Here is a 12,976-nt window from a genome sequence, read left to right as displayed (position 1 = left end):
GGATGGAGGCGAGGGTCTGATGGTGGTGGTTGGTGTGTGTATGTGTGCGCCTGTGTGTGGATATGAGTAAGAGTGTGTGTGTGGGGGGGGTGGCAGTTTGTGAGGTGTAGGTTGCATGTTAGGTTATTAAGAATATAAATATTTTATGAGGGCCCTGTGATGGCCTGGCAGCCTGTCCAGGGTGTCTCCCCGCCTGCCGCCCAATGACTGCTGGGATAGACTCCAGCATCCCCACGACCCTGAGAGCAGGATAAGTGGTTTGGATAATGGATGGATGTTTTTATGAGGTGACTGTTCATTAAAGAACATCAAAAGTCAGTCTCTCTCTCTCTCTTTCTCTCTCTCTAGCTCTGTCTCTCTCTCTGTCTCTCTCATGTCCTGTTCTTCCAATCTTCTCCTTACCTTCCCGCTTCCATGGACACTACACTGTTGTAGCACCTGATGTTGCTACAAATGATAGCATTCTATCCATAAAGTCTCGCTCTCTCTTTCTGTCTCTCTCTCGCTCTCTCTCACTTTGAATCGATCTTGGTTCAGTGATGAAAGTTGAAACTCTTTTTGTGCATGTTAATATAAAGGAGTGACTACGTCTGATGATGTCATTGTTCATTATTAAAGTTTGTTTTCTTGTTAAATAAACAGCTGTTGTAAATTCAAAATTCTCTCTCTCACTCATGCAGAAAGCAGATCTGGCAGTTGCCAGCTTCACCATCACCTCTGAGAGGGAGAAGGTAATAGATTTCTCCAAGCCCTTCATGTCTCTGGGGATCAGCATCCTCTACAAAGTTCATATGGTAAGTCTGTCGCCTGTCTATCGATTGGTTTATATGTATATGTTGTGTCTAAATATTATATAAAAAAAAATTCTCCCTAGCTCCCCAATATTACTGCATGCTAAACCTGCAAACCCCCCCCCACAAACACACACGCACACGCATGCAGAAGAAGAGCGGCAACATGGCTGGCCGTAAGCGTAAACGTTGGGTTTCTCTAACTTGGTATCTGTCACCAGATGAATCTTACATAACAGAACTGAGTTAAATAGATAGAGATGTACAATTGAGTTCATATGAATGAATAAGCTAGTTGTAACTGATTTTAATTTAATGAAAAGTTAGCATAGCGTTGACTTAATCCATTCAGTGAATTGAGCAGTAAGGTTTTACAATGCACTGTTGAGAATTCCTCGGGCAGTGTTTAACCCCCTCTCCCAATTCTCCGGCGTCAACAGTCCAAGAGTGTGTGTGTGTGTGTGTGTGTGTGTGATAGCATCGGCGAGCTAACAAGATTGGATGAAGTCAGCTCAACTGAACGGTGAACATACATGCTCACGCTTTGCTAACCTGTCCCCTGATAAGTCAAGGTTGTGAAAACTTTTGTAAGTGTCCGTAATTATCATGAAATGCAGTACCCCTGCTCCCTGCGGCCGGACAAGTCCCGCGTGTAATGTGATACATTACAGTATGTTCAGATTCCATTAGCATGCACAGCTTTGGCTTATTCTACCTGTTTGATCTGGTCCACCATTAGGGCCGCTGTGTATTGACTCAGTGATCACTCAGCCAAGTAATATATGTACAGTCGAGTCTATCTTTAAACAATTATGTCCCACACTGATATCTTAATGCTTATTTAGAGATTAAGTCAAGTAGGAGCTCATTTTTACACACAGTGATGGCTAGTGGGAGGAACCTGGCAGCGAAGGAGGGTTATACATTCTCGTACACACACGTAGACACATACTTTCATAAACTCACACATGTACAGATGTGCTCAAATTTGTTGGTGACCCTACAGCTCGTTGAAATAAAGCTTTATTCCTCCTGAAAAGTGATGATATTAAAAGCTATTTTGTGACATACACTTGCATGCCTTTGGTATGTCATAGAATAAAGCAGAGACGCTGTGAAAAGAGATGAAATATTACTTATTCTACAAAGATATTCTAAAATGTCCTGAACACGTTTGTTGGTACCTCTTAGAAAAGATAATAAATAGTTGGTTTATAATGATATTTCAAACTAATTACATTTTTAATTAGTACCACACGCCTCTAATCTTGTAATCAGTCATTCAGCCTATTTAAACGGAGAACAGTAGTCACTGTGCGGTTTGGTGTCATTGTGTGCACCACACTGAACATGGACCGGAGAAAGCAAAGGCGAGAGCTGTCTGAGGAGATCAGGAAGGAAATAGTAGACATGCATGGTAAGGGTAAAGGCTAGAAGACCATCTCCAAGCAGCTCGATGTTCCTGGGACAAGTTGCTAATATTAAGATGTTGAAGGTCCACGGAACTGTAGCCAACCTCCCTGGGCATGGCCGCAAGAGCAAAATCAACCCCAGATTGAATAGAAGGCTAGTTCGAATGGTAGATAAAAACCCAAGGATAACTGCCAAAGTGATACAAGTTGAACTTCTGAAGGAGGCGAGAGTCAGACACGCAGAGGACATGGCCAGTACATCACAGCTGTTGTTGCGCAATGGTGGCAGTTATAGTAGGCATGTTGGCCTCCTCGAACATGATGAAGTTGGTGTGCTTATCCTCCCAGCTGATCTTAAGGATCTTCCTGAGGCGTCACTGTTGGTATGCCTCGAGTGTCTTCAGGTGCCTGCTATATGTGGTCCATGATTCTGACCCATACAGTAGGGTGAGCATGGTGACCTCTAATATACTCGTTCCTAATCCTGTCCTTCTTCATCAGTCCCAATGAAAATCTTAGGATCTTCAACTCTGCCACCTCCTGCTCCACCTCCTGTCTTTTCGTCAGTGCCGCTGTCTCCAAACCATACAACATAGCTGGTCTCACAACCATCTTGTAAACCTTCCCTTTAACTCTTGCTGGTACCCTTCTGTCACAAATCACTCCTGACACTCTTTTCCACCCACTCCACCCTGCCTGCACTCTCTTCTTCACCTCTCTTTCTCACTCCCTGTTACTTTGAACAGTTGACCCCAAGTATTTAAACTCATATGCCTTCATCACTTGTATTCCTTGCATTCTCCACCATTCCACTGTCCTCCCTCTCGTTCACGCATACGTATTCTGTCTTGCTCCTACTGACTTTCATTCCTCTTTTCTCAAGTGCATACCTACACCTCTCCAGGCTCTCCTCAACCTGCACCCTACTCTTGCTACAGATAACAATGTCATCTGCAAACATCATAGTCCATGGAGACTCCTGCCTGATCTCGTCTGTCAACCTGTCCATCACCATTGCAAACAAGAAAGCGCTCAGAGCCGAACCTTGATGTAATCCCATCTCCACCTTGAACCCATCTGTCATTCCAACTGCACACCTCACCACTGTCACACTTCCCTCATACATATCCTGTACCACTCCTACATACTTCTCTGCAACTCCCGACATCCTCATACAATACCACACCTCCTCTCTCGGCACTCTGTCATATGCTTTCTCTAAATCCGCAAAGACACAATGTAACTCCTTCTGACCTTCTCTATACTTCTCCATCAACATTCTCAAAGCAAACATCGCATCTGTGGTGCTCTTTCGTGGCATGAAACCATACTGCTGCTCGCTGATCATCACCTCTCCTCTTAACCTAGCTTCTATTACTCTTTCCCATATCTTCATGCTGTGGCTGATCAACTTTATACCTCTGTAGTTGCTACAGTTCTACACATTGCCCTTGTTCTTGAAAATCGGTACCAGTATGCTTCTTCTCCACTCCTCAGGCATCCTCTCACTTTCCAAGATTGTGTTAAACAATCTAGTTAAAAACTCCACCAACTCCATCTCTCCTAAGCATCTCCATCCATCCACACATTTGTCATCAGGACCAACTGCCTTTCCACTCTTCATCTTCTTCATAGCTGCCTTCACTTCCTCTTTGCTAATCCACTGCACTTCCCGATTCACTATCCCCACATCATCCAACCTTCTCTCTCTCTCATTTTCTTCCTTCATCAGCCCCTCAAAGTACTCCTTCCACCTTCTCAAAACACTCTCCTCACTTGTCAGCACATTTCCATCTCTATCCTTGATCGCCCTAACCTGTTGCACATCCTTCCCAGCTTGGTCCCTCTGTCTAGCCAATCGGTACAAGTCCTTTTCTCCTTCCGTAGTGTCTAATCTCTCATGCAACTCACCATATGCCTTTTCCTTTGCCACCTCTCTCTTCGCTTTACGCTGTATCTCCTTGTACTCCTGTCTACTTTCTTCATCTCTCTGATTATCCCACTTCTTCTTTGCCAACCTCTTCCTCTGAATAATTTGCTGTACTTCCTCATTCCACCACCAAGTCTCCTTGTCTTCCCTCCTCTGCCCTGATGGCACACCAAGTACCTTCCCAGCTGTCTGTCTCTCTATTTCTGCAGTGGTTGCCCAGCCATCCAGCAACTCTTCACTACCACCCAGGGCCTGTCTTAATTCCTTCCTGAACTCCACACAACAGTCTTCCTTCAACTTCCACCATTTGATCCTTGGCTCTGCCTTCACTCTCTTCCTCTTCTTCATCTCCAAAGTCATCCTACAGACCACCGTCTGATGCTGCCTAGCTATGTGTGCCAGGTTGTGGCTAGGGGCTGCCAGACTTCACTGTCCAGCCCCTGTCACCTCCTCCTGATCACCGTAGGGCTTTGACACAGGATGTTTATGGGTTGATTCCCTTGCGGGAGGATTCCTGCATCTGGCAGGTTTTTACCTGGATAGGCTGATGTGCTTGCAGCCACCACACAGTCCTTGGCAGGGGGTGGACAGAGTCCAATGGCATGGAAAACCAAGACGATTGGGGACCACCCTCTGTTGCAGCCTTCATCCACCTTCATTGCCATTGTGACCTGGAGGCATCTTCCAGCAGTTCCGCTGTTGAAGTCTTTGTTGGACCGCACTTCGTCTGTAACCTCCCCCTTTACCTATCCATCTTGGATGACCCCAGCAGGAGCCAAGCTCGGGACAACATAGCTTTTTGGATCATTAGTACACGCAAGCTTGTCCACCACGGCAAGGTGGCGACACATGCACAAATGCACTCACACATGTACTCACACAATTGTTAGTCATCTAGACAGCAGTCAAATGCAAACACAGAAATGGTTACTTGCACCTCAACACACATGTCGGTGGACATAGAAAAGTTCACACACACACATACATACAAATACAAATTGGCAACGGTGTTGTACAAACCACATTAGCGATAGAACTATATCTGGCAGTGTACAGGCCAACGCATGCATCACATACAGACACAGATACCCCACCCCCACCTACCAATAATCTTCCTGTGTCTAGACACACACACACACACACACACACACAGAACATTTATCTTCGTGGCTTCGGAGCATACTTAAGGAAGGTAATCTGTTTAATTGCTCAATACGTTATCTTCACCCATTAGAAGACCGCCATTGTGTTTATCAGTATTCTGCCCCCTGGTGTTAGGAAGCGTGATTTTATGTCCACAATGCCCTCATTTCATTAGCGGTTTATTTCTTAAGCACCTGCCAGTTTAAAGAACCTGGGTGTGACGATTTATCACATAATGTGCTAAACGATGTGATGGTCAGATGCTTGAAGGCGTTTAGGCAGAAGAGGCGGCTCGCGTCAGGAAGCCCCGTCTCATCTGGCGGCAGCGTGCTGTTAAGTTAGCTGCCAACGAAACACTGTGAGAAAATAGTAGAACACACATTTGTAAAAAAAAGGTTTGAAAAAATAAAATGTCCTCAAGTCTTATTTCTTGAATGACAAAGAAATGACGTGTTTGCGGACTTGGGTTTGAGTACTGTTGAGAGATAAATGAGTTTTTAACATTTAGGGCCTTTTTGTGTTGACCAGCATCTGAAAAAGACCATATCATGTTTTCATATGGCGATGTGTCCAACTGTGTCCCAGATGGGGCTGCTGTCTTGGTTGTCAAAGACAGTCTTTTATAGTGACGCATGTTTCCTGGCTAAAAATGGAAATGTGTGTGTGGATTTTTGCCGGTGACAGCGTGTGTATCTGAACCTGGCTGGTTTAGTCAGTTAAACACCCAGGTCTTCTTTCATCCATGGAGGCACCAGATGGATAAGGTTTGTTACAAACAAATAAATGTTCGAATTTATAGAAAATCAGGGCGCCCGGGTGGCGTGGCGGTCTATTCTGTTGCCTACCAACACAGGGATTGCTGGTTCGAATCCTTGCGTTACCTCCGGCTTGGTCGGGTGTCCCTACAGACACAATTGGCCCTGTCTGCAGGTGGGAAGCCACATGTGGGTATGTGACCTGGTCGCTGCACTAGCGCCTACTCTTGCTGGTCGAGGTGCCTGTTTGGGGGGTAGAGGGAACTGGGGGGAATAGTGTGATCCTCCCACACACTACATCCCCCTGGTGAAACTCCTCATGTGACTCCACATGTGTCGGAGGAGGCATGTGGTAGTCTGCAGCCCTCCCCGGATTGGCAGAGGGGTCGGAGCGGCAACTGGGAACAGGCGCCCCGACTGACCAGAGGAGGCGCGAGTGCAGCGACCAGGTCACACCCACATCCGGCTTCCCACCCACAGACACAGCCAGTTGTGTCTGTAGGGATGCCTGACCAAGCCGGAGGTAACATGGAGATTCGAACCGGCGATCCCTGTGTTGGTAGGCAACAGAATAGACCGCCACGCCACCCGGACGCTAAGGTTTCTCAAGTCTGTGGTTGACACGCGGTGACGTATTCACAGACTGATTTTGCACATGTTGACTGTCAGATTTACGTGGATTCAAAATGTTTTGAAACTTTGGAACGAAATCTTTCCTTTCAGACAGAATCCCACAAATGTTGTCTATAATTGATGGTGTGTTTTGTGTGTGTGTGTGTGTGTGCGTGTGTGTGTATTAGGGTCGTAAACCAGGTTATTTCTCCTTCCTGGATCCTTTCTCTCCAGCCGTCTGGCTCTTCATGCTGCTGGCCTACCTTGCTGTCAGCTGTGTCCTCTTCCTCGCTGCCAGGTAATACACCTGTGTGTGTGTGTGTGTGTGTGTGTGTGTGTGTGTGTGTGTGTGTGTGTGTGTGTGTGTGTGTGTGTGTGTGAGAATATAGCTAATGGCCTACTGAGTTTAGGGAACTGTCCTCTGTTTGGTCAGGTAGTCAACCTTTTCCACAGAAGTGGCTTGCGTTTCTGCTCGGTAGGGTGAAGAGCAGTTCTTCTTATTCCCCACAAAGTTAAAAAGTCAACTTTCTGTCACCTTTGATTTCTGTCTGCGATCACACATCTTGTTTCAACAGGATGTATAACGCAATACAGGTGCTGTTATTGGCATATTTTTATGTTTTTGTGTTCAGACAATTGCACATCCAGAAAAATAGCGATTGGATCAAGAATCACAAAGAGCTGAAGATGTTGAGATGTTTGTTGGGAGTGATGAAGAACAGGATTAGGAACGAGTATATTAGAGGGACAGCTCAGGTTGGACGGTTTGGAGACAAAGCAAGAGAGGCAAGATTGAGATGGCTTGGACATGTGTGGAGGAGAGATGCTGGGTATACTGGGAGAAGGATGCTGAATATGGAGCTGCCAGGGAAGAGGAGAAGAGGAAGGTCAAAGGGGAGGTTTATGGATGTGGTGAGGGAGGACGTGCATGTGGCTGGTGTGACAGAGGGAAGACGCAGAAGACAGGAAGAAATGGAAACGGACGATCCGCTGTGGCGCCCCCTAACGGGAGCAGCCGAAAGTAGTAGTAGTAGAAGATCAAGTATCACAAAATGCTAAGTGGCTAACTGAGGCTAACGGGGATTTCATGGCTGTTAGCATGTTGTTACCCTCGACTACATCCCCTTTTATAATTGTGTAGCCTGACAACAGAAACATAAATATATGTCAATATAGCACTTGTAGTATTGTGTTGAATGCTGTTTTACAACACAACACTAGTGATGACAGACAGAATGGAAGGTGACAGAAAGTTAGATTTTTAACAATGTGGACAATCGGGAGAAACAATACTTAGCCTACTGAACAGGAAGCAGAAGAACGTCGGCCGTTGTTGTGAAGAAAGTTTCTTTAGAGATGGATGGATGGATGATGGATTGATGGATGGGTAAAATATGCTGTTATGGTGTACTTAACCTGACCGTGACCTGTCATGAAGTTTTTGTGAGACGCTGTGCCTTCACACAGAGCTGGAGAAACAACGTGTTCAGTCTTATTTTCCGTCCGACAAATGACAGCGCTCCTGTGGGAGGAGATGGGATGTTACTTCATAACCACAGTTTCCTGAGTGTGACTGTTCTCTCCATCCATTCTATTGAACAGACAAACTTTATTGGCACCATATGTCTGTGTGTTGCTCTGCCAGAGAACAATACCACAGAGGATAAATTGATAGCAGCGAACAGGCGACAGCACAGCTACAGTACCCAGCAGGAACACAGAGCACTCGCTGTCAGCAACACCGCAGAATGTGTGGCACAAGCAATATGCTACGTCAACAAAGTATACAACATCAAGTTTTACCTTAACATAATATTGGGTGTTAACATTAAACATGTTTACATGTTTCAAAGGCAGGCCTATACAGCTTTGTCAGCAACAATATGTTATATGTAGTGTTGGCAAGATTACACATCAACTATTAGCAGTGATAACTAGTGTTAGCAACATTAAATAGCATAAACTATTGTCAGTGTTGCATCAGAGTATTGCATGTTGTCAGCATCAATACAGTATGTAGTGCTAGCAGTGAAAAATTCTGCAGCCCTCCCCGGATTGGTAGAGGGGGTGGAGCAGCGATCGGGACGGCTCAGAAGAGTTGGGTAATTGGCCACGTACAATTGGGGAGGAAAAGAGGGGGGGGGATCCCCCCCCCAATTTTTTTTATATATATATATAGTATATACTATATATATAGTCGTGTGTGTGTGTATATATATATATATATATATATATGTAGTCCAGTTAGTCAAGTAAATTCTGTTAGTCTTATGGCATGAAACAGGCTTGTACCGTCTCATAAAGCATTTACTTGACTCACTGGATTTTATATATATATATGTATATTTGCAACAATACAAAACATTAATTAGCAACAATATAAAACATCAAATCCACTTTTAGCAACAAGTCAAAGTTTCTTATTAGCAACAATATAAAGCCATAGCTGTTAGCAACACCATACAATATTGTTACAACAATATACAGTATGTATTGTTAGCAGTATATGACATTTCTAGATAACATTTGCATGGCATGATTAATAACTATCATTGCGGCCATATTGTTGACTTAGCCAGGCACATGGCAGCTGCCGTTACAAGCAGCTGGTCTGTCAATACATTAGAAATAAGAACACAGTTATATGACTGGCAAATCTCCAGATGTGTATGCAGATGCTGTATTCACAGGATGGTTGTAGGCATCTGGATAAGTTACAGCCAGTCAGGGTGAATTATCATAACTAGAGTAAATTGACAATGTCAGGTCCACACCTCCAATTAAACTACTATTCTCCCTGTACCCCCTTCTTGATAAAGCAGCCTTGTTGCTATTTATCCATGTAGAGTTTCAGTCACATCATATCCGCAATATGGCATCAGTCCAAAGACATGTAGGTCAGGTGAATCAGCCGTACTAAATTGTCTCTAGGTGTGTGTGTGTGTGTGTGTGTTGGCCCTGTGATGGACTGGCGGCCTGTCCAGGGTGTCTCCCCGCCTGCCGCCCAATGACTGCTGGGATAGGCTCCCCCAACCCACAACCCCAGTTGGGATAAGCGGTGTGAATAATGGATGTATATCTGTTAACAGCATTACAAATATGCAGTGTGAGGATGAGCTGATATCTCTGATGGTGATGTTCGTGTTTGTGTGTCTGTTTTATGTTCCTCGCTGTACTGCTCGCCATCTTCCACTTCCTACTGTCTTTCTATTGCAGTGATTTTTAAAAAAAAAAAATTTCATTCATGCACAAACATCCACAAAATGACACAATCTCAACGCTTCTCAGTCAGGTTGAGAGAGTAGTCGCTACCTAAAATAGTCGTTGTGTTATTCAATTCTATTTGTATGAATTATTAAATTATCCCTCTTTTTTACAATACCGTCACAAACATCTCCTCTTTTTTTTTCCTCTCTCTCTCTCTGTGTCCTGAAATTACACAGTGGGGAAAGTCTACACACCTGTTAAAATGTCAAGTCAAGTTTAATTTGTAGAGCCCAAAATCGCAACTTAGTCCCAAAGGGCTTTACAATCAGAACATCCATCCATCCATTATCCAAACCGCTTATCCTGCTCTCGGGGTCGCGGAGATGCTGGAGCCTATCCCAGCAGTCATTGGGTGGCAGGTGGGAAGACACCCTGGGCAGGCCACCAGTCCATCACATGGCCAACACACAAACACACACACATTCATACCTAGGGACAATTTAGTGCAGTCGGTTCACCTGACTTACATGTCTTTGGACTGTGGGAGGAAACCGGAGCACCCGGAGGAAACCCACGCAGACACAGGGAGAACATGCGAACGCCACATGGAAGACGACCCGGGACGACCCACAAGGTTGGACTACCCTGGGGCTCGAGCCCAGGACCTTCCTGCTGTGAGGCGACCGCACTAACCACTGCGCCACCGTGCCGCCCAATCAGTACAATATATGACAATACATGATATATGACACCCTCTATCTATGGACCCTAGACCCAAATAAGGAAAACCTCCACAAGAAAAAACTTACCAGGGAAATAAATATGGGAGAAACCTCAGGAAGAGCAACAGAGGAGGGATCCCTCTTCCAGGATGGACAGACATACAATAGGTGTCAAAATACACAAAAATAACAGGATTATAGTGTAACATCATACATTACACAGATCGAGGTATACCATTAATGCATAACATTTATCAAATCTAAATGTGGGTAGTAAAATTGTTAAGAGAGAGCAGGTAATTTTAGTGAATCTGTGTCCATCCAAGACAACGTCAGGAACTCCACAGATTTAGTCAGGAGCCGGCGGGACCCCGCACCCCAAAACCAGCTGTGCTCACTGGGGCCCTGCAGAGAAAACGCACAAGAGGCGAGGCAGACATCCATCCATACAGCATCCACACAGAGAGAGGAAGAAGACAAGAGAAGTGATGAGCCTGATGCAGAAGATGTCATAGTTAAACAAATAGTATAAAAGCAATTTTAAATGAGAACAGCGCAAACGATAGCATAAATCTCCAGGGTTGGGTCCATGGAGAAACGGGATGCATCACAAACAGGCTCCAAAGTCATCAGGCGATCAAAAGAGACAGAGAGATGATGCATGGTCATCAGACAGTCCATAAAGGAAGAAGATTTGTTATGGAAATTGAGAAAGACAGAGACAGAGAGCGAGAACAGGAGAGAGAAAAAGAGAGAGGAAACGGGGGGGGGGCAAGCACACAACATGGGCACACGTGCTCAGAGATCCAAACAGAAGGTTGGAATGGTGTGATGCATTTAGAAAGTTTAAGAACATTCTCGTCAGCAGGACAAAACCAAGAGATTACTGCTAAGACCTACAGTTATAAACACAGTGAGATGGAGACCCTCCCAAAAGAGGACAGCTGTGACAAAACTCAGAAGGAAGTCAAACTACCAAAGAAATAAAACAACTATTTAGAAGCTAATGAGGAGAGATGGGTTTTCAATTGAGATTTGAGTCTGCAGAGTCAGATTCTCTGATATCAGCTGGGAGACTATTCCAAAGAAAGGGGGATGCAGTAAGGGAAGCCTCTGCAGCCCACAGAATTTTCTCCTTCTTTTTAACTCTGGGGATAGAGAGGAGGCCTGCACTTTGAGAAAGGCGGGCAGAAGGTACATAAGGCTATATAAGATCTGCCAGATATGAATGGGGCAAGCCATGAAGTAGTTTATACGTTAAAAGCAGCACTTTAAAGTCAGATCCAGCATGAACGGGGAGCAAGTGAAGGGAGGCTAAAATGAGCGTGATATGGTCAAACTTTTTTGTTTGAGTTCATATTCTAGCAGCAGCATTTTGAACCAGTTCAAGGTTTTTAGTGCAAGCGCCTGGCAGGCTGGAAAAAAAGACATTGCAGTAATGTAATCTGGATGAAACAAAAGCAGGGGTCAGGATCTTAGCATCAGCCGTGGACAGAAAAGACCGAATTTTTGCAATGTTTCGTAGGTGGAAAAAAATGGTAGGGTTTTGTGATGTAAAAAATTGTAACCAAGATAAATCGTGTCAGAACTTTCCATCTTAAATGTGAAATTGCAACCTGTAAAATTCAAGTGAAAAACAAACTGAAACCTTTTAGGGAAAAAAAGGTAAAAATATAGAACTTACAATAACCTGGTTGCATAAGTGTGCACACCCTTAAACTAATACTTTGTTGAAGCACCTTTTGATTTTATTACAGCCCTCTGTCTTTTTAGGTAGGAGTCTATCAGCTTGGCACATCTTGACTAGGCAATATTTTCCCACGTTTCCTTTGCAAAAACGTTCCAGATCTGTCAAATTGTGAGGGCACCTCATGTGCACAGCCCTCTTCAGGTCACTCCACAGATCTTCAGTTGGATTCAGGTCTGGGCCATTCCAAAACACTCATCTTCTTGGGGTGAAGCCGTTCCTTTATTGATTTGGATGTATGCCTTAGGTCACTGTCATGCTGAAAGGTGAAATTCCTCTTCATCTTCAGCTTCATCTTTCCAGCAATGGCCTGAAGGTTTTTCACCAAAATCAACTGGTATTTGGAGCTATTCATGATTCTCTCCACCTTGACTAAAGCCCCAGTTCCGGCTGAAGAAAAGCAACACCAAAGCCTGATGATACCACCACCATGCTTCACCGTGGGTCTGGTATTCTTCTGGTGATGTGCTGTGTTGTTTTTGTGCCAAAAATACCTTTTGGAATTATAGCCAAAAAGTTCAACCTTGGTCTCTTCAGACCATGACACTTTTTTCCACATGGTTTTTGGAGACTGGACGTATGTTTTTGCATAAATTAACTGGGCTTGGATGTTTTTTTTTTCATATGAAAAGGCTTTCGACTTGCCACCCTGCCTAT

The 12,976-nt window shown here is 44.6% G+C and overlaps 1 protein-coding gene across 1 annotated transcript in view; it reads left to right on the top strand.

The window, feature by feature from the left end:
* LOC130128449 (glutamate receptor ionotropic, kainate 5-like) overlaps positions 1-12,976 on the top strand; it is a 175,608-nt gene that overhangs the window by 121,791 nt on the left and 40,841 nt on the right. The window contains exons 14-15 of the mRNA XM_056298057.1: positions 681-794; positions 6,832-6,941. Coding sequence (XP_056154032.1) covers positions 681-794; positions 6,832-6,941 — 224 coding nt within the window. The remainder of the gene's footprint in view (positions 1-680; positions 795-6,831; positions 6,942-12,976) is intronic.

This window comes from Lampris incognitus, chromosome 18, assembly GCF_029633865.1.
Source record: "Lampris incognitus isolate fLamInc1 chromosome 18, fLamInc1.hap2, whole genome shotgun sequence".
NCBI lineage: Eukaryota > Metazoa > Chordata > Actinopteri > Lampriformes > Lampridae > Lampris > Lampris incognitus.
Note: the sequence above shows the minus strand (reverse complement) of the source record. Positions and strands in the feature narration are given on the sequence as shown.